The sequence below is a fragment of the Mirounga leonina genome, unplaced genomic scaffold (assembly GCF_011800145.1).
Source record: "Mirounga leonina isolate KUSES-001 unplaced genomic scaffold, KU_Mleo_1.0 Mir_173, whole genome shotgun sequence".
Classification (NCBI taxonomy): domain Eukaryota; kingdom Metazoa; phylum Chordata; class Mammalia; order Carnivora; family Phocidae; genus Mirounga; species Mirounga leonina.
In genome coordinates this window covers 82,977,830-83,000,304 of record NW_023270447.1, presented here as the reverse complement: position 1 = coordinate 83,000,304, position 22,475 = coordinate 82,977,830, and the positions used below count along the sequence as shown (strand labels likewise).

General features: G+C 47.2%; 2 protein-coding genes across 3 annotated transcripts in view; one reads left to right on the top strand and one right to left on the bottom strand.

The window, feature by feature from the left end:
• DNAJC16 (DnaJ heat shock protein family (Hsp40) member C16) overlaps positions 1–11,871 on the top strand; it is a 39,656-nt gene extending 27,785 nt beyond the window's left edge. For both annotated transcript variants that reach the window (XM_035019728.1, XM_035019729.1), the window contains 8 exons: positions 2,412–2,542; positions 4,104–4,287; positions 5,179–5,361; positions 5,512–5,588; positions 6,950–7,030; positions 7,134–7,232; positions 7,813–7,983; positions 8,500–11,871. In XM_035019728.1, coding sequence (XP_034875619.1) covers positions 2,412–2,542; positions 4,104–4,287; positions 5,179–5,361; positions 5,512–5,588; positions 6,950–7,030; positions 7,134–7,232; positions 7,813–7,983; positions 8,500–8,899 — 1,326 coding nt within the window. In that variant the 3' untranslated portion in view covers positions 8,900–11,871. The remainder of the gene's footprint in view (positions 1–2,411; positions 2,543–4,103; positions 4,288–5,178; positions 5,362–5,511; positions 5,589–6,949; positions 7,031–7,133; positions 7,233–7,812; positions 7,984–8,499) is intronic.
• A 407-nt stretch (positions 11,872–12,278) lies between these two features.
• AGMAT (agmatinase) lies at positions 12,279–22,246 on the bottom strand. Its single transcript, XM_035019730.1, has 7 exons — positions 21,884–22,246; positions 20,313–20,515; positions 17,537–17,585; positions 16,453–16,648; positions 15,336–15,515; positions 13,444–13,528; positions 12,279–12,719 (listed from the first exon to the last, which is right to left on the bottom strand). Exons 1-7 carry the CDS (start codon positions 22,153–22,155, stop codon positions 12,646–12,648), a joined length of 1,059 nt encoding a protein of 352 aa, XP_034875621.1. The 5' UTR covers positions 22,156–22,246; the 3' UTR covers positions 12,279–12,645.
• Between the last annotated feature and the right edge of the window lie 229 nt (positions 22,247–22,475).

Sequence of the window (22,475 nt, the reverse complement as noted above, 5' to 3'; positions counted from 1 at the left end):
TAAATAAATAAATAAAATCTTAAAAAGAAAGAAATGTAGTGATCAGGGCATCCTTGTTCTTGATCTCCGTGTCCCCCATAAGTATGATGTTTGCAGAAGGCTTTTTATAGCTACCTTCATCAGGATAAGGAAGTTCCCTTCTATTCATTAATGACCTGAATGGTATTGGTTTTTATCAGATGGATTTTTCCACAGCCATTGAGATTATCCTGATTTTTCTTCTTTAATATTTTGTCTTCTAAAATGTGCTAAATACATTAATTCATTTTCTAATGTTCAACCTAATTTGAGTTCATCAGGTAAGTCCAACAAGATCATGATTTGTATTATGCTTTCAACATATTGCTGGATTCAATTTGCTAGTACTTTGTTGAGGATTTTTGCATTTGTGTTCAGAAATGAGGTTGACTTCTGGCTTTCCTTTCTCCTGATGCCCATGTGAGGCTTTGCATCATGAAGTGAGGTGGGTGCACTGTCCCTTTTTCTGTTCTCAAGAAGACTTTATGTAAGATTGGATTGTCCTCTTGAAAGTTTCATCAAAACCATCTGTAACGCCATCTGGGCCTTGAGTTTGTGTTTAAGGAAAGATCTCTGACTGCCACCAGTTCACCTTCTTTAACGGTTACACAACTATTTAAGCTTTCTATTTTTTCAGATACTGCTATAGTTTTCTAGAAATTTGTCTATCTCATCTTAATTTTCAAATTTAAATAAATTTTTCTTTTAACTTTTACACGTAGGTGGTGATTCCTCCTTGTCATCCTTGATAATGGTTACTTGTGCTTTCTCGTTTGCATGATAGATTTTTCCAGTAGTTTGTCAATTTTATTAGCTCTCCCGGAGAGCCAGCTTTGGCTCTGTTAATTCTTTCTTCTCCTTTTTCTATGTTTATTTTGCTTCATGGATCTCTATTTTTATCTTTATTATTTCTTTACCCCTTCAAATTTTTTGCTGTTTCTTTTTAACTTGATATGGGCATCTAGGTCATTAATTTTTCTGTTTTATTCATTGTAACATTACCCTCCAAGTATGGCTTTATCTGTACCCAAGGGTTTATAAATAGTACTGTCATGAGTCATTCAAATTCATGGGGCATCTGGGTGGTACAGTTGGTTAAGTGTTCTACTCTTGTTTTGGGGTCAGGTCATGATCTCATGGTCATGGGATGGAGCCCCAAGTCAGGCTCCATGCTCAGCGGGGAGTCTGCTTGAGATTCTCTCTCCCTCCCTTTCTGCCCCTCCCACTCATTCAGTCTCTCTCTCTCTAACAAATAAATAAATCCTTAAAAAAAATTCAGAGTGGGTGCCTGGGTGGCTCAGTTGGTTAAGCGACTGCCTTCGGCTCAGGTCATGATCCTGGAGTCCCAGGATCGAGTCCCGCATCGGGTTCCCTGCTCGGCAGGGAGTCTGCTTCTCTCTCTGAACCTCCCTCCTCTCATGCTCTCTATCTCTTTCTCTCTCTCAAATAAAAAAAAAAAAAAAATTCAGAGTATTTTCTTAATATCTGATAGGCTCTTCTGACATAAGCAGGTGATTCAAATATGTTCCTTAACATGTAGGGATTTTCTTGTTTACATTTTATATGGATTTCTAGATTGTAGTCAGACAACCTACTTTATATATAATTTCAATCCTCCAAAATGCACAAAAACTAATAATAACAGAGTGGCCATCATACAGTTTTGTAGTCTGCCTTTTATACTTACTAACTATGGAGTTTATTTTTAATTGTTCAGTTTGCTGTCCATCTTATTTTTTTCTTTTTTAAAGATTTTATTTATTTATTTGACAGAGACATAGCGAGAGAGGGAACACAAGCAGGGGGAGTGGGAGAGGGAGAAGCAGTCTTCCCGCTGAGCAGGGTGCCCGATGGAGAGCTCAATCCCAGGATCCTGGGATCATGACCTGAGCCGAAGGCAGATGCCCAATGACTGAGCCACCCAGGCGCCCCCAAACCGACTTTTAAAATCTGCCAGCATGTAACCATATACAAAAATTCTTCAGTGGAAAAGACACTTGATTTTCCTTTGACATGAGATAGCTCCACCATTGCTTTCAGCCCTGCACTGTTGAAATAGATCACTAATGTTTATTTGCTCAAACAGATCTGTCTTATTTGTTGTATTACTTTAGCCTGGGTCAGCCAGATATTTTTTTCCAGTTTTTTTTTTTTTTAATGACTCTTTTCCTTGAGTATAGTTTACATACAGCGTGACAGTAGTTTCAGGTATACAAGATAGTGATTCGGCTTCTCTGTATGCTGTGCTCACCACGAGTGGGGCTACCATCTGTCACCATACACCGCTGTTACAGTATCATGGGTCAGCCACGTTGTTTTTTTAAGCTTTAAGTAAAGCCCACTTGCAGTGAGAAAAGGGCATAAAACTCAGCTGTTCCTTGGTTTTTCTGCAGGCCCGAGGTATGAAGAAACGGGTCATTGACGACTTCCTCACCCAAAACAAGTATCTACTGGCAGCCAGGCTCACCAGCCAGAAGTTCTTCCATGAGCTCTGCCCCGTAAAGCGGTCTCACCGACAGAGGAAGTAAGGACTCCAGGCTTTGCCTCTGCTTGTTGTTGCAAGAGAGGGGCCACGTCGCATTTCTCTACTGGGCAATTAAACATCGACCTGTGACATCAGAACTTATTCTTTATGTTAGTAGTGGGGTGTATTAATCCAGGGTGTCAGCCTGGCCTGGGGTCAGAGAAGATCTCCCTAATTCATAACCCTTTAGCTGAGGCCAGAAGGATGAGTAGACTTTAGCCAGCTGTCAAGGAGAGGCTGGGTCACTTTATTTATTTATGTATGTATGTATGTATGTATTTATATTTTATTTATTTGTCAGAAAGAGAAAGAGCACAAGCAGAGGGGAGCGGCAGGCAGAGGGAGAGGGAGAGGGAGAAGCAGGTTCCCCGCTGAGCAGGGAGCCTGATGTGGGGCTCGATCCCAGGACCCTGGGATCATGACCTGAGCCGAAGGCAGACGCCTAACCAACTGAGCCACCCAGGCATCCGGAGGCTGGGTCATTTTAAAGAAGCCTGGATGAGCAAGTCACTGCTCCTACTAGGGGCCCCATGCAGGGCGAGCCTTCGGAGGCCTGGGGTGGGGAGCTGGGAAAACACTAACCCTAGGGAAGTGTAGGACACTGAAGAAATGTTCAGAGAATTAGCTGGGAATGGGAAGGCTGAAGCATACTTATTCATACAGAGTATTTTAAAAAGTCAAAATACAGGGGAAATATTTATTAGACACCTTTCAGATTAATGAGTCAGTGGCTTTAAATGTAGGGCTGTTGTGCAATGTGTCTAGATATGGAAAGGAGGAAAACATACTGGTCATCTTATTTGAAAACACAACTACAGTATTGTTTAAAGTGAGAAAACTTCCCTATGTTTCCAGTTTTTCTGATTCCTTTATAAGACTAAGAGAGAAGAAGACTTGAATTCGATATAAAGAAGACTATCATGGACTCCAGGGATTGTTGTGTGCATGGCCTTCAGAAACTATCCCAGATCCACACACTTCTCACCTTTTTTACCACCACCAGCTCTGGAGACCCCGGTGCTAGCCTTCTAACCAGGCTCAGCTTCTGTTCCATTGCCCTCTTGTACCTTCTCCACACAGCAGCCAGTGATCTTCCTGGAACTGTGCGCTGGGTCCAGTCTCTCTCCATCCAGGGGTTCTTTGCGCTCGCAGTTCTCTCTGCCTGGAACCCTGACCCCTTTCCCCATACGGCACATCCCATTCGGGTCTTTGCTCACCTCCAAGAGGTGACGTGTCCCTGTGCAATCTAATGGCCCGAAGCAGATTTGACCAGCCCTGCCTGTGGTGGAGGCACCAGAATAGCTGGCTTCTGAAAGGATTCAGAGGCCACTGCCTTAAAAGAAATTCCTAAGTGTGGTAACGTTTGGTTTGGGGCAGATCTCACCCATCGAAAAGAAGCAAGTCACTGATGACGTTAGAGACGTTAGAGACTTCTAACGTATAGCTTCTATTAGTAAACTATATTCACTTCTGTAAAACACACACGCCTCTTCTTCACCTTCTCTTGTTCTAGCCTCAGCCTCGGAGATGGATTATAAAGTCCTCTTTTGTCGTTATGCAGGTACTGTGTGGTTTTACTGACCCCCGAGGCTACCAAGTTGAGTAAACCCTTTGAGGCTTTCCTGTCCTTTGCCCTGGCAAACACACAAGACACAGTGAGATTCGTGCACGTCTACAGCAATCGACAGCAAGAGTTTGCCAACACCTTACTACCAGACATTGATGCGTTTCAAGGAAAATCAGCGGTGAGTCATGAATTCTCTTCTTATTCTAAGCTCTTGACATGCTCGTGGCACCTGAACTCTGTTTCTCCCTTCTTTGGGAGTTTTGAATACAGATTCCAGGAAATCCAGAAATCTCTGAGCCTGTTTTGAAAGCCTACTCTTGAAATAGTCTTTTATCCTAGTGATTTCACCTCCTAGATTTTCAGTCTTAGACCTTCACAGAAAGCATCTTTCCTGTGAGTAAAGGTTCAGGAGCATCAGTTCTTCTCACCATTTTTTTCCCCATGGTGGGTGTAATCTTAGAGTGCCTAGTTCGTAAGGGATGCCTGGGTGACTCAGTCAGTTAAGTGTCTGACTCTTGATCTCAGCTCAGATCTTGATCTCAGGGTCATGAGTTCAAGCCCCACATTGGGCTCCATGCTGGGTGTGGAGCCTACTTAAAAAAAAAAAAAATAGAGTACGTAGTTTGTAAAATCTTCCTTAGGCTACCAGTAACATCTCCCTCCTTTACTTCTGCCTCTTTCATTTCATTTTAATTGATCTCTCCTTCCCTTCCCCTCCTTTGTCATCACTCTACAGAAGCATTCAATTCTTCCCTGTCTTTGTCATCATTTTGGTCATCATGGAAACTCTCTCTAAAAAACTGAATTTCCTTATTATAATATTAAGTCAGAGGTTATAGGAAAAAGTCTACTCAGAAGAAAGAGCTTTAACTTCTAGCAGAAGCTTTGGAAAGTCACCATAAACATGGTTTCCTTTGTCAGAAGAAACTAAGATCTCTTGCACGTATTTTATACCCATCCATATTCGTGTTTGAGCTTACTGCTGACTTCACTGGATCCTTTTTCCATCCTCCCTGAAAAAAAAACAAGCAAACTTGAAGACTTCTAATGGTTTCTTCTTTTCCCCCAGGTGTCTATCTTGGAAAGGCGCACCACGGGAGGAAGGGTGGTGTATAAAACCCTGGAGGCTCCCTGGACAGGGAGTGAGAGTGATAAATTCACGCTTTTGGGCTATCTTGACCAGCTGCGCAGAGACCCCGCTCTGCTGTCCTCAGAAGCTGTGCTCCCGGACCTGACAGATGAACTTGCCCCTGTAAGAACGTGGCCCGGGAGAGGGGGCGCCGGGCAGGGCTGGTGAGCCCCCAGAGCCCAAGCAGAGGCCGGCAGCACGCTGTGCTGGGCAAGGACTTCACCCAGGCTCGGGGGCTCAGTCCTGACCATCACACATTTTCTCCCTCCATAGATCTTTCTCCTCCGGTGGTTCTACTCTGCTTCTGACTACATCTCAGACTGCTGGGACAGCATATTTCACAACAACTGGTAGGAGTATTGCTACAGTGAATTTCTTTTTCTCCACTGATAGTAGAACCACTTTTTTCTCTTGAAAAGACTCTTTCTTTGATTTCAGTGTATACTCAGTACAGGCAAGTTGGAAGAATGTTTACACATCTTCAACAACTGTTCCCTTTTTCTTTTTCTTTTTTTTAAAGATTTTATTTATTTATTTGACAGAGAGATAGCGAGAGAGGGAACACAAGCAGGGGGAGGGGGAGAGGGAGAAGCAGGCTTCCCACGGAGCAGGGAGTCCGATGTGGGGCTCAATTCCAGGACCCTGGGATCATGACCTGAGCCGAAGGCAGACGCTTAATGACCGAGCCACCCAGGTGCCCCCTTTTTCTTTTTTTTAAAGATTTTATTTATCTGAGAGAGAGTTTGAGCAGCCAGGAGGCGGGGTGGAGGGAATGTTGGAAGCAGAGGGAGAGGGAGAGGCAGGCTCCCCCCTGAGCAGGCAGCCTGATGTGGGGCTCAATCCCAGGACCCTGGGATCGTGAGCTGAGCCGAAGGCAGACGCTTAACCGACTGAGCCACCCAGGCATCCCCCCTTGTTCTTTCAGTAACTTCACTTTTTACATATTTGCTGATTGCCCCTTAACCACTGGGCCTGTCCTCTTCATCAGGGCACCCCTGGCACCCAGTCTGGGGCCCGACACACGTGGAGGCCAGTGTAGAGCTGTACAAGCCAGTCAGTGAGTTAAGCAGAGAAGGGAGGGCCCTCCCACTCCCACCCCCAATCATACCGCGAGCTCCTGAAGGGTAGAACCACATCTCATTCGTGTTTGTGATTCCTGGCACCCAGCACAGCTCCTGAAAACTGACAGGCCTTTGAGGAGTGTTTGTGGGGGAACAAAATGTTAGAGCACCAGTCCTAGAGGACGTTGTGCAAGGTCACTGTCTTCCTCCTCCGACCTCTGTGCCACGTCTGAATTATTCTAGCCAGAAAAAAAAAATCAAAATAAAGGAAATAATTCCACAGACTTTCTACCCTCGACGTCAGAATATTCCTCCACATTGACAGCATAAATCCTGTTATTTCCTTCTGCAGAACTTATTAAGCACAGCCTATTCTATGGAGACAAAATAATCAAACTTGTAGAAAAAGCAAGCTGAATTAAAATGGCGAGGGAAAATCTCTGCTTTCCTCACCACCACCCTCACCCTCAAAAAAAAAAAAAAAAAACTTTATTTGTATGAAACTAGAATGTGTTTATTGATATGAAAGCCTTTTGGTTTGGAGTTCTTTTGGTTTTGTCTGAGCCAAGGAAAAGAAATCCAGTATCATTAACGGACATAATCTCAGCAACCCATCTAGAGCTGACCAGAGTTTGTTAACTTCGTTTCAGGCGGGAAATGATGCCTCTTCTGTCCCTGGTCTTCTCTGCCCTCTTTATCCTCTTTGGCACTGTGATCGTTCAGGCTTTCAGGTAAATGCCTCCGTGGCTTCTCAGCGTGATTTCTCAGGGGTGAGCCCCAAACCTCGGGTTGTGGTGCTGTTTCTTTTCTAAAACTCCTTGTTTCCTACTTTAGTGACTCAAACGATGAGCGAGAGTCCAACCCTCCAGATAAAGAGGAAGCTCAGGAGAAGACCGGGAAGACTGAGCCAACCTTCACCAAAGAAAACAGCAGGTTTCTCTAACAAGACACCAAACCCACCCGACCCCTACCCCCGGGCAGGAGAGCCACGGGCCCTGTAGTCTGACAGCGCGGTGTTCGAGGACCTAGCATATATAAGCACTCCGGGTCACTTCCTTGTGTGTGAGATGAGGATTTAGGGAAAAGTCAGCTGCTAGTTAGTGTTTACTGAAACCCCGTAGGCCTTTAGACACAGGACCTACTTATATTCTACTCAGTACCTTCAGGCTCTCAGTCTTAAATGTAATAATGCGGGCAGGAAGCAAAGCATGTCAGAGTTGCTAGACGAGCCAGAAGCAGAGAAGGGTGCGTCACCATGACTGTGCCGACCACCTTCATCCTGTCCCAAAGCCGCTTCTACGCCAGCTGTGAACGGCAGCATCTGAAAGGCCCTTTGTAGGCCCGGGACCGCCAAGTGGGGACTATCCCCATCCTGCCGATGTGTCAGGCTCCAGAATATTAAATAACATACCTAGTCTGGTTGGAATGCAGCATTTTCTTCCTCTTGTTTCTTTTCAAAGTAATGACATTCTCCTGCCTGATAACATCTCAATTCCTCACTATTTCTCCACAGCAAGATTCCTAAAAAAGGCTTTGTGGAGGTAACTGAGCTCACAGATGTAACGTACACCAGTAACCTGGTCCGCCTGAGGCCAGGCCACATGAACGTGGTCCTCATCCTGTCAAATTCCACCAAGACCAGCCTACTACAGAAATTCGCTTTGGAGGTCTACACATTCACTGGGTAAGCTCGTGTGGGAGAGGGGGAGAGGCAGGGAGAGGAGGGGGCCAGAGGAGAATTTCATCCCTTCCTCTTTCACTGTGAGGGCCTTTATGCACGCAGCAAGATGTTGGCTGTGACCTTTCGAGCCCAGAAATCTAAGCCGTCATGAGGGCACCTTTCTCTCCTCGACTTCATGTCCCGATGCTTCTGAACAGAAGAGTTTGACCTCACTCAGTCTTCTGCCCTGAGCCTTTTGGGGAACTCTGTCCTCTAGCTGTCGTGTGTTTTCCTGAAGCCAGACACTGAGAGTGCTTAAGGGGCACCCGGCAAGGGGCCGGGAGGGAGATGGGCCAGCGGACTGTTAGAGCTGTTGCAGAAGCCCTCACATCCCCCAGGAATCCTCCATTCTTTCCATATTCGGGCCCCATCCAACACAAAGCCACCTCCTATTACATGAGATCTGACGGAGGTATTTACGTTCCCTGCAATTCAGTGTGTCAGGCAGTTCCGTAAATCTTCACTGTGTCCTTCCACCAGGAGCAGCTGCCTGCACTTCTCCTTCCTGAGTCTAGATAAACACAGAGAATGGCTGGAATACTTGCTAGAATTTGCTCAGGATGCAGCCCCGATCCCAAACCAATACGACAAGCATTTCATGGAGCGTGACTACACAGGTTACGTGCTGGCCCTGAACGGTCACAAGAAGTACTTCTGCCTCTTCAAGCCCCAGAAAGCAGTGGAAGAGGAGGAGGCCGTGGGGTCCTGCGGTGATCTTGACTCTTCCCTCCATCTGGGCGAAACTCGAGGGAAATCTTCCTGTGGCCTTGGACCCAGGCCCATCAAAGGGAAATTGAGCAAGTTGTCCTTATGGATGGAGCGCCTGCTCGAAGGCTCCTTACAGAGGTTTTATATCCCATCGTGGCCTGAACTAGACTGAGGGAGCTCGAGAGAGACTTTAACTCTTCAGGCTTTTTAATAGGCCCCTGGGAACAGGTCTTTTCAGGACTCGACCTATCACCACGGACAGAGAATAGATTCTAGATTATTCTTCCGGAACAATGGCTGGAAGAATCTTTCCTTTGTCCTGTCCTACCTAACCTAGAAGTGAAAAACACCTCAAGTTGAATTCCTTAGATCAAAATATTTTGCTTTGGGTTCTTTTTCCCCTCGTTTGAATGCCGCACTATTTAAAGGAGACTGCTCATCCCCTCTTCCTTCATCATCCCTGTCCTGTGCTCCCACCGCCCTCCCCTGTCCTGTCTCTGCGCTGTGGGAGAGACACAGGGCTGTGGCCGGCAGCAGGCCCTGGAGTGCTGGCCGGGCCCCCGCCCCCGCCGTGCTTCCGCGCCCAGTGCATGCTGTATCCGTGGGACGACAGCCCACAGCAGCTTCTAGGCCCTGCATCCTGAAAGAGGCCTGGTTCCAAGCAGTCTCACATTTGATAGTTTTTTCTGGTAGTCAGTGGCTAAAAGTGTATTTGGGGGGTACCCCCCTGCAGCAGTTGGTCAGCCACGGTTTTACAAGGCTAGGGATAAGTGGGGGTCCTGCATGTGAGTTTGGTTTGAAGGGGGAGCTGGGCAGTGACGTACGTGACCCCTTGGGGCGTCCCATCAGCCACCTCCCCCAGCGCTAAGCGTGGCCAGGGAGGGATCTGCACGGCAAGAAGTACTGTAATGACTGAGCCATTTATGTGTCTGTTTTCACATGCCTTTCTGCCTCTGTCAATTTTAGGGTATGAATCTTAGGAGCCATAATTTGTAATCTTGTTCTCTGGACGTAGAGATAAGCTGCTATAAACCAGTAGATGTTAAACTGAAGACACCTCCCTTATCCCCTGCCTGACAGGCGTCAGGCTTGAGGAACCTCTTCACTCTGGTGGTGTCTCTTTAGTAAAATACCAGACATGTCTTTGTATCAAGGAACTTAAAAATTTCTCAACAATTGTATTTTGAACACTGTTAACCCCCAGAAGTGCTGTAACTTTGAGCCCTCTTTTGTGACAAGTGAGCCAAGACTTGTTCTAGACTCCTGTTTGGCAAAAGGCTTACTTTGAGCTTCTGACCTATATTACGATAGCTCAATTGCTTCCACTCTTAACTCACAGCTGCTTCACCAGTAACAGGGTCCGACCTACCATCAGCACCCCGGCTTCCAGTGTGCAGTGGATCACACCCACCAGTTAGAGAGTTTGCCTTTTTGGGGGCGGGGGGGGGGGCGCAAAATTACCAGGGGATTTTGAGCAACCTCAAAGAGTGGTCAGTTCAGATGTCAAAACACATTGGCCTTTTGTAAAGCCAAGTGTCAGGATCAGTGATGGGACATTTACTGAGTTAGTATTTCTTTAATCATCATTGCTTTAAACAAAGCCATTTGGGTCCTGAACAATTTAAACATTGAGCTATAGGGGCAAGTAATAAATTATTTAAGCCCAGGAATTCCTATCATTTCCATGGAGTCTATAGCTTTATTTAAAAGAAAAAAAATCACTGCCAGTCTTTTTTTTCCCCACATGATCCTCTAAAAATTGGATGCTTCCTCTGATTGCTGTCTCCTGGCACCTGGCCCAGGCAGGTGTGATCAAGGGATTCATTTGGTTCCTTGATGCACCAGCCTCAAAATTATTTTCTAGGTCTTTTATGGCCAAGTTGCTGATGTGAGTAGTGTTCTGGTTCAGTGGTCGGCTTTTAATTTCTGGTACTAATGGGATGGATCCCTAACCTTAATTTCTGAAAACCAAAACCTCCCCCAGATTTGTTCACTTTAAAAATGTTTCTCATTAAAATGAAAAGCACCTTTAGACAGACAGCTGCACCCTCTATTTGTACGAAGAAAGGAAAGTTAGAATAGATAGGATTAAAAACATTCCCGGTGAATGTTTCAGTGCAGAAATTATTTCACAGGTCTGTTTGGGGCTGGAAGATACGTCCCCCAAGAGGACACTAGGAAGGTTCTACTTTGAACTAACTTTGCCCTTGACCCCCCAAGCCTTTTCTCCTGAATGTTTCCATGAATTTGTTTACTTTTGTGTCAAATGTATGAGCCTTTGTCATGCTCAGCCAATGCCACCATTTCTCCTCCTCTTGTGTGAAATCACACAGACCTGATTTTGGTTTTAAGTTAATTTCTTGGTCTTTGAATATCTTGAGACTGACAACATTGTTTTGTTTTTAGAAGTAGGCTTTTCTGGTACATCGTGTTTAGCAGCTGGGGATGAAAACTGGCCGAAAACAAGTCTTTGTAGAACACGCACCTACTTACAAATATTTTTTTATCATCCAGGTGCTGGTGGCATAATTTGGCTAAGAGATTGTCCCAGCTCTGAGTCAGCAGCGTTTCAATGAGCAAGACTGCCCTGACTTCTATTAGGCACTATGGTCTCGCTCTCTGCCATCACTTCCCAACCATGAAAATTTGGTCATACTTTTCAAATTAATAGGTTGATTTCCTCCTCATTCAGTACATGAACGTTTTCCTGATTTAAAAAGAAATGAAATCTGAATGTGTTTTTTTTAAGTGATTTGCTCTGTTTGGGAAAAAGAAATCAGAAGCAAACACTCCAACTTTTTTCCTAAGTAAAATTCTTTAAAAGCTGAGGCAAAATATCTTTGCAGATGAAATATCGCTCACATCCAAATGCCTGACCTTTCCCTTGAACACAAATGCAGTGTGGCAACTGCTAAATCTGTCCATTCCGTTTGTCAAGGAGGATGGAACTTTAGAGACCGATCTGAAAAGAAGGTGAATATTTTGCACTTTTGATACTCTTAGGAACAAATAACTTATTTGGCAAATGGTGTCTTTTTTTATGTTGTTTGTGTTTTGTATTGTGAACAGGCACTGAAGCTGATGTTATTTTTGTTTTGAGAATATTACAGACTGGAAACAGAAATAAACTATTTTAATGTGTGATGATTATGCGTCGCTCTTGCATTGGGAGATGATGATTTGCCCGTGGACACGTTAGCGACAAAACTGAATTTGCATGTAACTCAACCCACGCCTGAATCTTCCCTGCGGATTTCAGGAGTTGCCGTCACGGAGGGTGCATCAGCTCCAAGAGTAGATAATGCGAAAGGGAGGAAGTGGGTTAGGAAGGGTCACCAAGGGCTCTTTGGAGGCCACCTGATGTCTGGTTGAAAAGACATTCTGTGCACCCTCCTGGGCTTTTGAGTGGGAAGTTTCTTTATCAGGATCTGCATGTTACTTTCATTCAAACTTTTTGTTTCGGTTCACAGTGGTCCTAAAACCCAGATGCAGCCCTGAGTTCCTCAGGAGAAGCCACAGTGTGAAGGAAGAAACTAGATATGGGATGTTTATGCAGGATTATGTCCTAGGGCTTTTTTATTTCACTTCTCCAATTTTTAGATCATCTTGAACCAAATGCTCCTTGGCTCCCTTTTCCCCTTAATCCTCCACCATCTTTCATCAAAACAACACAAGTGCTTCTCTGTTTTTAGTTCATTCAAACTCCATAGAAATATTAGCTGTTGGATTAGAGTTCTACTGAATGCCCTGGTTTTATAGGCCCCGGGGACACTGTTTAGTGGCAAGTTTTACTGGCATAAACTCTTTGAGTACTCAGACTGCTTGCGCATAAATTCTTGAGAATTGTCATCAGCACAACCTGTTGTATCTTGAAGAGCACAGGTTCAGACGACCGTCACTCTGGGGAGAGCACAAGGTTCAGACGACCGTCACTTTGGGGAGAGCACACAGCATCTCAAACAGCAGGTTAGCCGCCAGAAGGGCCGTGTTTCCTACAAAGAGACAAAACGGAAGGTGAACACCATGCAGGCTGCCCCCAAGGCCAAGCCTCTCGGTACTCCGCCCTCTTCCCTCCGGCCTGCCTTTCCAAATTCGCCCTCCCATGCTCTTCTCTGGGCTGCCCAGCCACCCTGTGGACACACTTTCCCTGGTACTCCGCTCCAACAAACATTCAGAAAGAGCATTCTGAAATTCAGACAGTTCGTTGTTTACTCTGAGAACAGACTCCCCCCAAAGGAAAACCTTTAATAATGGTGTCTATTGTATTTATCACCTACCCTCTGAGACTAATTGGCCTAAGTCTGGAAGCTTCTCTAAGTTGAAATTATTGGGATGGCATCTGCTTTGAATATCTCTCCTAGACCAGCTAACCACCCACTTTTTTAATATTAATAAATATTACTTAGGCAGTAATTCACTTTTCAATGAACTATCAAAGAAGGATAGAACTATGCCACCCTATTAATAAACCATAGGCTGGTTTCTTTCTCTTCTGCTGTCGGGCAGGCAAACCAATAATAGCCACCTCCCAGGGGTTTTGTTAATTAGCTCGTGTTTGTAAGGTGTGCAGTAATAGGTTTATTTTCTTCACTGCAGAACATACTCAGCAGGTTCCCAAGTTATACAAAAGGATCCATCCATCTTCTACTTATTAAGTAGATTAATATAATTTAAACCAGCAGCTGCCTACAGATCATGGTATTCTCGCTTACTCACCAAAAGGATCGTAGGGCGGCGAAACTTCCACAAGATCACAACCCACCACGTTCAGGCCTTGACAACCCCGGATGATTTCCAGCGCCTGTCCAAGACCAAGCCCGAGTTGTCCACAGCAGTAACCACTCACAATGAAAAGCAACCACAGAGGTCCCAGTGCATCTCTCCCAGCACATGCCCACCCTTTGACTTGGAACTGTCGCTTTCCCTCAAAAAACATTTACTGATGGCCAGGCACCCTGGTGGGCATCATGGGGACACAAAAGGCCAAAGCACAGCCCCTGCTCCCGAGGGGTCCGTGTGTGATGGAATACACACAAGCAGGCCAATCATTCCAACCATTCGTACATTACAGGCTTCAGGAAAAGCAAAGCGTAGGGGCACCTGGCTGGCTCAGTCAGTAGAGCATGCAACTCTTGATCTCGGGGTTGTAAATTCGAGCCCCATAGTAGGCGTAGAGATTACTTTAAAAAATAAAAACTTAAAAAAAAAAAGCAAGCGCAGAAAAGTATAATAAGAAACAGCCCGAAAAGCTGGGGGAAGCCCTCCCCAAGCAGCAGGAACACTTAGCCCAAGGAATTAACCAAGCAGACAGGTAAGGGTAGGGCAGCCCAGACAGAAAGACACCAAGATGGAAAGAAGTAACAGTCGTTAGATGTGGCCAGAAGACAGGATAAGTGAGGGGGATGGTAGGAAGAGGTCACTTTGTCTAAAAGAGTTTCCATTCGGCCAGTGAAAAGCCCAGAATGATAAGCTGAGGAAGGAGGATCGTGTTTTAGAAATCTCTCTGAGGGGAACTGATAGAGAATGGCTTTGAGAGGTAGTTGCTCACAGGCCCCTCTCTTAGAGGAGGTAAGATAACGGATCAGGTGTAAGTGGTCTTCACTCATTCACACAGATATCTATGAGTGCCTACTCTTTATGTCAGGCACCATTCTAGACTCCAAGGACAGGGTAGTACATGAAATAACAGCGCTAACCTTGTGGAGCTCGCTTCTAATTATAACCACACTCTGATTCTGCCTCCTGCGTTTACACTCAGCCCACCTTCAGAGAGCTTTATTTGGGTGTTTCTAAAACTCTTGAACTTCGGGCGCCTGGGTGGCTCAGTTGGTTAAGCGACTGCCTTCGGCTCAGGTCATGATCCTGGAGTCCCGGGATCGAGTCCGGCATCGGGCTCCCTGCTCGGCAGGGAGTCTGCTTCTCCCTCTGACCCTCCTCCCTCTCATGCTCTCTGTCTCTTATTCTCTCTCTCAAATAAATAAATAAAATCTTAAAAAAAAAATTAAAAAAAAAGGGGGGGCGCCTGGGTGGCTCAGTTAAGCGACTGCCTTCGGCTCAGGTCATGATCCTGGAGTCCCGGGATCGAGTCCCGCATCGGGCTCCCTGCTCGGCAGGGAGTCTGCTTCTCCCTCTGACCTTCCTGCCTCTCATGCTCTCTGTCTCTCATTCTCTCTCTCTCTCTCAAATAAATAAATAAAATCTTCAAAAAAAAATAAAGTATTAAAAAAAATAAAAAATAAAACTCTTGAACTTCCATGGTAGGTGGTTAATCCCACCATGAGCACTTTTTAAGTGTAACCCCAGAAAGATAAGCTTGGTGTTTTTAAGAGGGGATACTGCTATACGTCCCCAACTATAGGAGGATCAGAGGCAGAAAGCTCAAATAACAGACTATTATATCCCAGAGAGGAAATGAGGGCCCTTGCCAAAGTCCGTCTACTCACTCAACAAGAGTGTCCAACCTGTGGTCAGCCCTGAGAACAGTTAAAGGCCTAACCCCTCTGCTTTTAAAATCCTGTCCTGATCCTGAAGACTCACCACAAGTCCCAGGAAAGTGGGGAGTTGAGACTCCTCACCCCCAGGCATTGTCCCTGGTGGAACCTCCTTACCTGACTAGGGGTGAGCCCGGCAGTTTCAGGGGTGCCTGTCCCTGGGGCATAGGCAGGATCCAAGCCGTCGATGTCAAAGCTGATATAAATGGGTCTGCCGCCCACCTGCTGCCTCACCTCCCCCATCAGAGGAACCAGGGACTTCATCCAGCAGTCTTCAGCCGGGACCACCCGGAAGCCCTGAGGACGTGGGAAGTAAAGAGCAGGATGTCGAGGCTTCTACATGGTGCCATTTACTGGGCATTTCTTATGTGCCAACCCCACGCTAAGTGCTTCTGTACACATGACATCAGACCCCCAATCTTCACGAAGAGGGAACTGTCCTCCCCCTTCTACTGGTGCGGAAGGGAGGAGCGACGGCTGGTGAAGAAGCAGGGAGTAAGTCAAAGCTGACCTGGGGGGGATGCGATCAGAGAGAAGCTGGGCTATAGAGTAAGAGGGAGAAACTCAGCACCTCCTGAACGACTCTGTCCAGAAGACTGGCCCTTGCACGCTCTAAAAGCAGGGGACTTGGGTCTTTCCTGTTGGGATCTTGTCATCCGCGTTTCCCTGGGAGCCACTGTGCCCGGTGGGGGTGAGGACAAGAACTAGAAAGATGGCCACTGGCCTTGGGTTCGGTCCTCCTCAGCTCGTTGGGAAGCCAGCGAAAGTGCAGAGGCTGGTATGTTTCGGCTTCTCTCCCCACCCCAGCGATGAGGCCCCCTTTGCCTCATGAACTCACATCCTCTCTCTCTGCTCCACACGACCTTCTTGGGGCAAACTTGGCCTTCCGTCCCGTTTTTCTGAATTTGGTTATTAAAGCCCCCGTGGAGGGGCGCCTGGGTGGCTCAGTCGTTAGGCGTCTGCCTTCGGCTCAGGTCATGATCCCAGCGTCCTGGGATCGAGCCCCACATCGGGCTCCCTGCTTGGCGGGAAGCCCGCTTCTCCCTCTCCCACTCCCCCTGCTTGTGTTCCCTCTCTCGATTTCTCTCTGTCAAATAAATAAAATAAAATCTTTAAAAAATTTTTTAAAAAATAAATAAAGCCCCCGTGGAATCCGCAGCCACCACCGAATGGGCACCAGAGAGAAATGCACTTCGCAGGCTGGGGGCAGAGGAAGAGGCATTTAGCTTGTCACCTGGCTCCTGCTGTATCTGTAGGGATCCAAGGTCATGGCGGAGCCCCGGATGCCGATCTGCACCACGCGCTTACAGTCCAGGAGACCCTCGTCCACGCAGCGGCGGAAGGGCGTCCCGTGATAGAGCTTCTCTCCGAGGGCCTTGTCGGCCGTGTCCATGTGAGCGTCCACATGCAGCAGCCCCACGGGGCCATGCCTGATGACAACAGGCAGCTCAGAGCCCAGGCCTCCTTCTGGGGCCTGAGCACGACCACCCTCCAGGCTACCCGGACTTCCCAACTTGACCATTCACAGCCACGCGAGACCCGGCCTCGGTGACCAGCCCTGCAACTGGTTTCTGTCTTCAAATCACTTAGCCGCTCAGAATAATCGACCCAGAGAAGTCCGGCAGAGGATCGACAGCTCTCTCTCCATAATCTCCAACAACCCCGCCAGCCGCCCGAAAGCAACATGCAATCTAAATCAACGCTAGGCAAGCACAGACTTCCAGAAAAGACCTATACCCGCCCACCACCACCGAGGATGCTACCCATATGTCCTTCCTATATATGAATTCTGGAGTTGCCACCACCTTGGCCCTTCTGCCTCTTTTTCAAACTAATTAACCAAAGTTAGTTAATCCCTGGTAGACTTCCACGACCGGAAAATCCGTTTTCTCATTCTCTGGAGAAGGGGCCCTTTCAGGAAGAAACAGGACCTCTCCTCAGCAAGCAACACTGCTGTATATTTGGCCTTTGAAGCCAAACAGAAACTGCTGTTAGCTGGGGTTGTGTATTTCACGCGGGGCCCATCTTCCAAAAACAGAGACAGATGCTGAGCACGCATATCAGAGCAGATCCAGGGCAAGCAAGGGTAACCACAAGTGTGAACAATAAATTGTCTTGGTTCCCAGCTGGTGACTGACAGAGACACCGGGAGCTCGACCTTCATTTTGATCCACAGAAGCAACCCAGTGGGGCATTTCCTATCACCCCAAGTCACCTGAGCCAGCAGAGGTCACTTGATACCGTCTAGCGGCAAACGACTCATGCCCTAGCTCCTGAATTTTGAAACCCTTGTGCGCGCCCAGACACTTGGGACGTACTTTTTTGCCATTGCTTGTAATATTGGATATGTGATTGTGTGATCTCCACCTGCAAAGAGGAAGAAGAAAACATCTGGAATGCGGGTAAGAGGAGAGGAGCATGTATTATAGAGAGCAATCTTCAATCTACCCAATTGTGCCACCCTTTTGTTGAGACCAAAGAGCTATAACCTCAGCTAACACAGGATCTTGTTCAGTGGTGGGAAAACAGCCACTGGATGTTTGGGATTACATTGTTCTTTAAAAGAGGAAACAAGGGCACCTGGGTGGCTCAGTCGTGAAGCATCTGCCTTCAGCTTAGGTCATGGTCCCCACGGCCCGGGGATCGAGCCCCGCATCGGGGTCTCTGCTCCGCGGGCAGCCTGCTTCTCCCTCTCCCACTCCCCCTGCTGTGTTCCCTCTCTAGCTGTCTGGCTCTCTCTGTCAAATAAATAGATAAATAAAATCTTTAAAAGATAATAAATAAAAGAGGAAACGAAGCTTACAGGTCAAATGCCAGGAACAGGTCTGTCCAACAGAACTCTCTGCAGTGATGGGCATATTCTCTCTCTGCACTGGCCGGCACGGGGGTCACTAACCACACGTGCCTATGGGAATACAGCTCAGGCCGGGGAGGAACTGCATTTTTTATTTTATCTCATTGTGATTCATTGTAATTTTATTTTATTTTTTTTTAAGATTTTTTTTTATTTATTATTTGACAGAGAATGAGAGAGAGAGAGCACATGAGAGGGGGGAGGGTCAGAGGGAGAAGCAGGCTCCCCGCCGAGCAGGGAGCCCGATGCGGGACTCGATCCCGGGACTCCAGGATCATGACCTGAGCCGAAGGCAGTCGCTCAACCGACTGAGCCACCCAGGGGCCCGATTAATTGTAATTTTAATAACCATATGTGGCTAGTGACCACTGTACAGGACAGCTCAGGGCCAGAAAAGTATTACTACGGACCACTATTACTAACAACAACAGCTGACATTTATTGAAGCTTAAAATACGTAAGTCACGATGCCAGACACGTTATATGCACTTTCATTATACGCCCCTCCCACAAAACAATGAGGAAGACGCTGATAGTGTTATTCCCATTTTACAAGTGAGGAAATGAAGCATAAATAGCTAGTGAGAGGTGAAGCTGAGATTTTTCAAACTGTGCCGTCCAGAAACCACACTCCGCACCACAGTGTTCTGAAGGCTCGGCCCTCTCGTTTGGCAAAAATACATTTGGATATTTAGAAAAAGCCCCGTGTCGTTTTAACTATTTGTGAACTGGAAGAGAAAGAAGTGTAAGGGTGGGGGAGAGATCAGGCAAGACAAGGGGAAAGCCACTCTATAGACTAATAGAGACCCTGATGAGAAGGAAATACCCCTTTGCAGCTCTCTCTCAAATAACGTCATTAAAAGTATGTCCCTGAGAGGCGCCTGGGTGGCACGGTTGGTTCAGTTTCCAGCTCTTGATTTCGGCTCAGGTGTGATATCAGCGTTGTGAGATCAGCCCCGAGGGGGCTCTGTGCTGTGCATAGAGCCCACTGAAGATTCTCTCCCTCTCTCCCTCTGCCTGTCCCCCACCCCGCTCTCGGGCATGTGCACTCTATCACGCTCGCTCACTCTCTCAAAAGAAAAGAGAAAAGAAAAAAGAAAAGCATTTCTTGAAAAGAAAGAAGAGAGAAAGAAAAGCATTTCCTGAAAAGAAAGAAAAAGAAAAGAAAAGCATCGCCTGAAAAGAGAGATAAGAGAAAAAGAAAAAAGAAAAGCATTTCTTGAAAAAGAAAAGAGAAAAAGAAAAGCATTTCCTGAAAAGAAAGAAAGAGAAAAAGAAAAAAGAAAAGTATGTCCTTGAAATAGTTAAAAAGTCACAGCTGAGCTCCTGTTGTGAGCCTTCCCCAGGCCTGGAATCAAGGGGTAGGACAAAGGTGAGGTGGGTAGAGACACTTGCTGGGATGCAAAATTTAAGGGACACCAAAAAACTCAGTCATTAAAATAAATACTATTTTGATGTAATACTTTTAAAAATCAAGGTCAATGCAAAAAAAATCCACGATAAATTTTTTTTTTTAGATTTATTTATTTGAGAGAGAGAACAGAAGTGAGGGTGAGGGAGCAGAGGAAGAGGGACAAGCAGATTCCGAGCTGAGCCCAGAGCCAGACACGGGGCTCAATCCCAGGACCCTGAGATCATGACTTGAGGGAAACCAAGAGTCAGATGCCCAACCGACTGAGCCACCCAGGCACCCCTCCATGATAAATTTTTTTAAAAAGACAGGATCAGGGGCACCTGGGTGGCTCAGTTGTTAAGCGTCTGCTTTCGGCTCAGGTCATGGTCCCAGGGTCCTAGGATCGAGCCCCGCATCAGGCTCCCTGCTTGGCGGGAAGCCTGCTTCTCCCTCTCCCGCTCCCCCTGCTTGTGTTCCCTCTCTCGCTGTGTCTCTCTCTGTCAAATGAATAAATAAAATCTTTAAAAGAAAAAAAAAAGACAGGATCAGTAATAGTACTATTCTGAACTATACTGGAGCCTGAGGCAAAAGGGAAAAGTCGATCATATTTATAGTTGACTTTTTGGCAACCCCCCCAAAGTGAATGCCTCACTTCCTCACCCTAGTCCATCCCTGCCAGTCATACTAGTCCAAAAATGTAAACAGCCTCTCCCCAGGGATTAAAACAAATGAATTTAAAACATTCTCTTTCCGGCTGTCTCCATATTCCCAGTGGCTTGCCCGGAAGGAGCCCACCATAAATGAACCCTCAGCGCAGAGCTGCGCTTGTCCCCACAGACGCCATTACCCAAGGTGAGGGGAATACAGCCAGCTGCTACAATTTTCTGATAGGCCTCTCGAATTAGACGGCAGCTGTCCGTAAGGTTGTAAAGATTGACGTTCACGTCGCCTAGGTCTGCAACCATGAGGGACTGGAAGGGGAGGGCCCCCATGCTAGGGTTTGCTGTCCGAAGCATCACGGATTCTTCCCGGATCCGCCGAGGTCCAAATCTGGAGAAGGAAGAATCATCCTGTGAACCATCCCAAAAAGGTCAGAGGTCCTACCTAGGCCAGGATTTCTTAGCCTCTGCACTGCTGACGTTTGGGGCTGGAGGAATCTTTGATGTGGGGGGCCATGCAGTGCCTTGTAGAATGTTTCCCCTAATCTATAACCCACTAGATGCCACTGGCAAGTTGGAATAACCAGAAAGGCCTCCAGACGCCACCAAATGTCCCCTGGGGGCAAAATCACCCCTGGTTGAGAACCACTGATCCAGGCTATATACTTGAAGAGATTAAAGGCACGGATTTAGGAGACTACCCATCACCAATTTACTACATGACATTAGATAATTTCTTAATCTCCATGAGCCTCAATTTCCTAATCTGTGAAATAATGATATTTACCTTACTGTGTTGTTGGAGGAATTGAGTGAGGTCATCTATGCAAAGCGCCTTGCATTAAGGAGACATTTTATAAATGGTGGCATCCACACTTCAGATTATTAGATGTAAAGTGGCTGAGCTGAATCAGAAATAGCTGATACTCACTAATTAGGAAATTACTTCAGCTGCCTTGATCTTAGAAAAAAATGCCTTGGGGTCCTTGGCTGGCTCAGGTGGTAGAGATAGAGGGTGGGACTCTTGATGTCGGGTTTGTAAATTCCAGTCACACACTGGGTGTAGAGATTACTTAAAAATAATAAAATGTATTTTTTTTTTAAAGCACCTTGTGTTTGAGCAATTCTTTTTGTTTTGTTTTGCTTTTTATTTTTTATTTATTTATTTTTAAAAGATTTTCTTTATTTATTTGACAAAGAGAGAGAGAGGGAGAGCACAAGTAGGCAGAGAGGCAAGCAGAGGGTGAGGGAGAAGCAGGCTCCCCGCAGAGCAGGGAGCCCGATGCGGGGCTCGATCCCAGGACCCTGGGATCATGACCTGAGCCGAAGGCAGACGCTTAACGACTGAGCCACCCAGGCGCCATTTGTTTTGTTTTTTAAAGATTTATTTGACAGAAGTATTTGAGCAATTCTTGATCAGGTGACATCTAGAAGTTTGGGGAAGGTGCATCCAATTTCCTCTGTTCTCAGAAACAACGTCCCCTGCCCCCGTAAGCCCCACCGCCACCATCCCAGCAAGGCTCAGGAATCAGCGTGTGGAGAAGGCTCCTGTCACCAACAGATGACCCACATGTCCAGCCCTCACCACTGCTTGACGCGGGAGGAGGGAAAGCAAGGGTCTTTCAACCGATTGGGAGCATTCTGGAGCCAGCGCTTCCAACCCCACCCTGGGTGAGCGGAGGCGCCCGTCCCTTTGTCTTTCGCGCCCAGTGGCCATCGGGCGGTCCACCCACGTGTCCCCGAATCCTTCGGACCTTACCTCGCCCCGGGCCGGTTGGAGGTCCCAATGTCCAGCGGCACCCCGACGAAGGCGGCGTCCAGCCCCTCGGGGGAGGCCTGCACCGGCAGCCGCATCATGGAGCAGACGCCCACCGGCCGCGCCACGAACTCGGAGCTGGGGGGCTGGTTCCGGGGCGCATCGGAGGACCGGCTGCTGGAGCTGCGGCCGGGGTGGCAGAGCCCCACGGCAGGACGTGCGCCCCCGCCGGCCCCCAGGCCCCGGGCGCGCCGGGACGCGATCCGCCGCAGCATGCCGTCCGCCCGGTCCCCGCAGCTCCAGGCCCGCGGGCTGTGCTCAAAGAGCAGGCGGCCTGGGGATCTGGGCGGGCGAGGGGCCGCTCTCTCCCCGCCCCCTCTCTGGACTCTGGCCTCTGGCTCTCTCGGTAAACAAAGCCAGGCCCGGGACTCCCCACTCCCCGCCACCGCCCCGCCCCGCTGCCTATGCCCCCAAAACACTGGCCCTCGGCCCCTGCTTCTCCCTTTTAGAGTAATATTTTTAAAGCGAAATGATTTAAAGGAAAAAAAAAAAAACTTTTCTCTAAGGAAGAGAAATTGGAAATGCACTTTTTAAA

Bases quoted from the DNA above. Each gene is read 5' to 3' on its own strand.
- AGMAT (XM_035019730.1), bottom strand. From the start codon at position 22,155: ATGCTGCGGCGGATCGCGTCCCGGCGCGCCCGGGGCCTGGGGGCCGGC. The intron at 20,516-21,883 runs GTAAGGTCCGAA...TTCCTTCTCCAG, and splicing joins TCCAACCGGCCCGGGGCGAG to ATTTGGACCTCGGCGGATCC. The intron at 16,649-17,536 runs GTACGTCCCAAG...TGTTGTCATCAG, and splicing joins TTACAAGCAATGGCAAAAAA to GCATGGCCCCGTGGGGCTGC.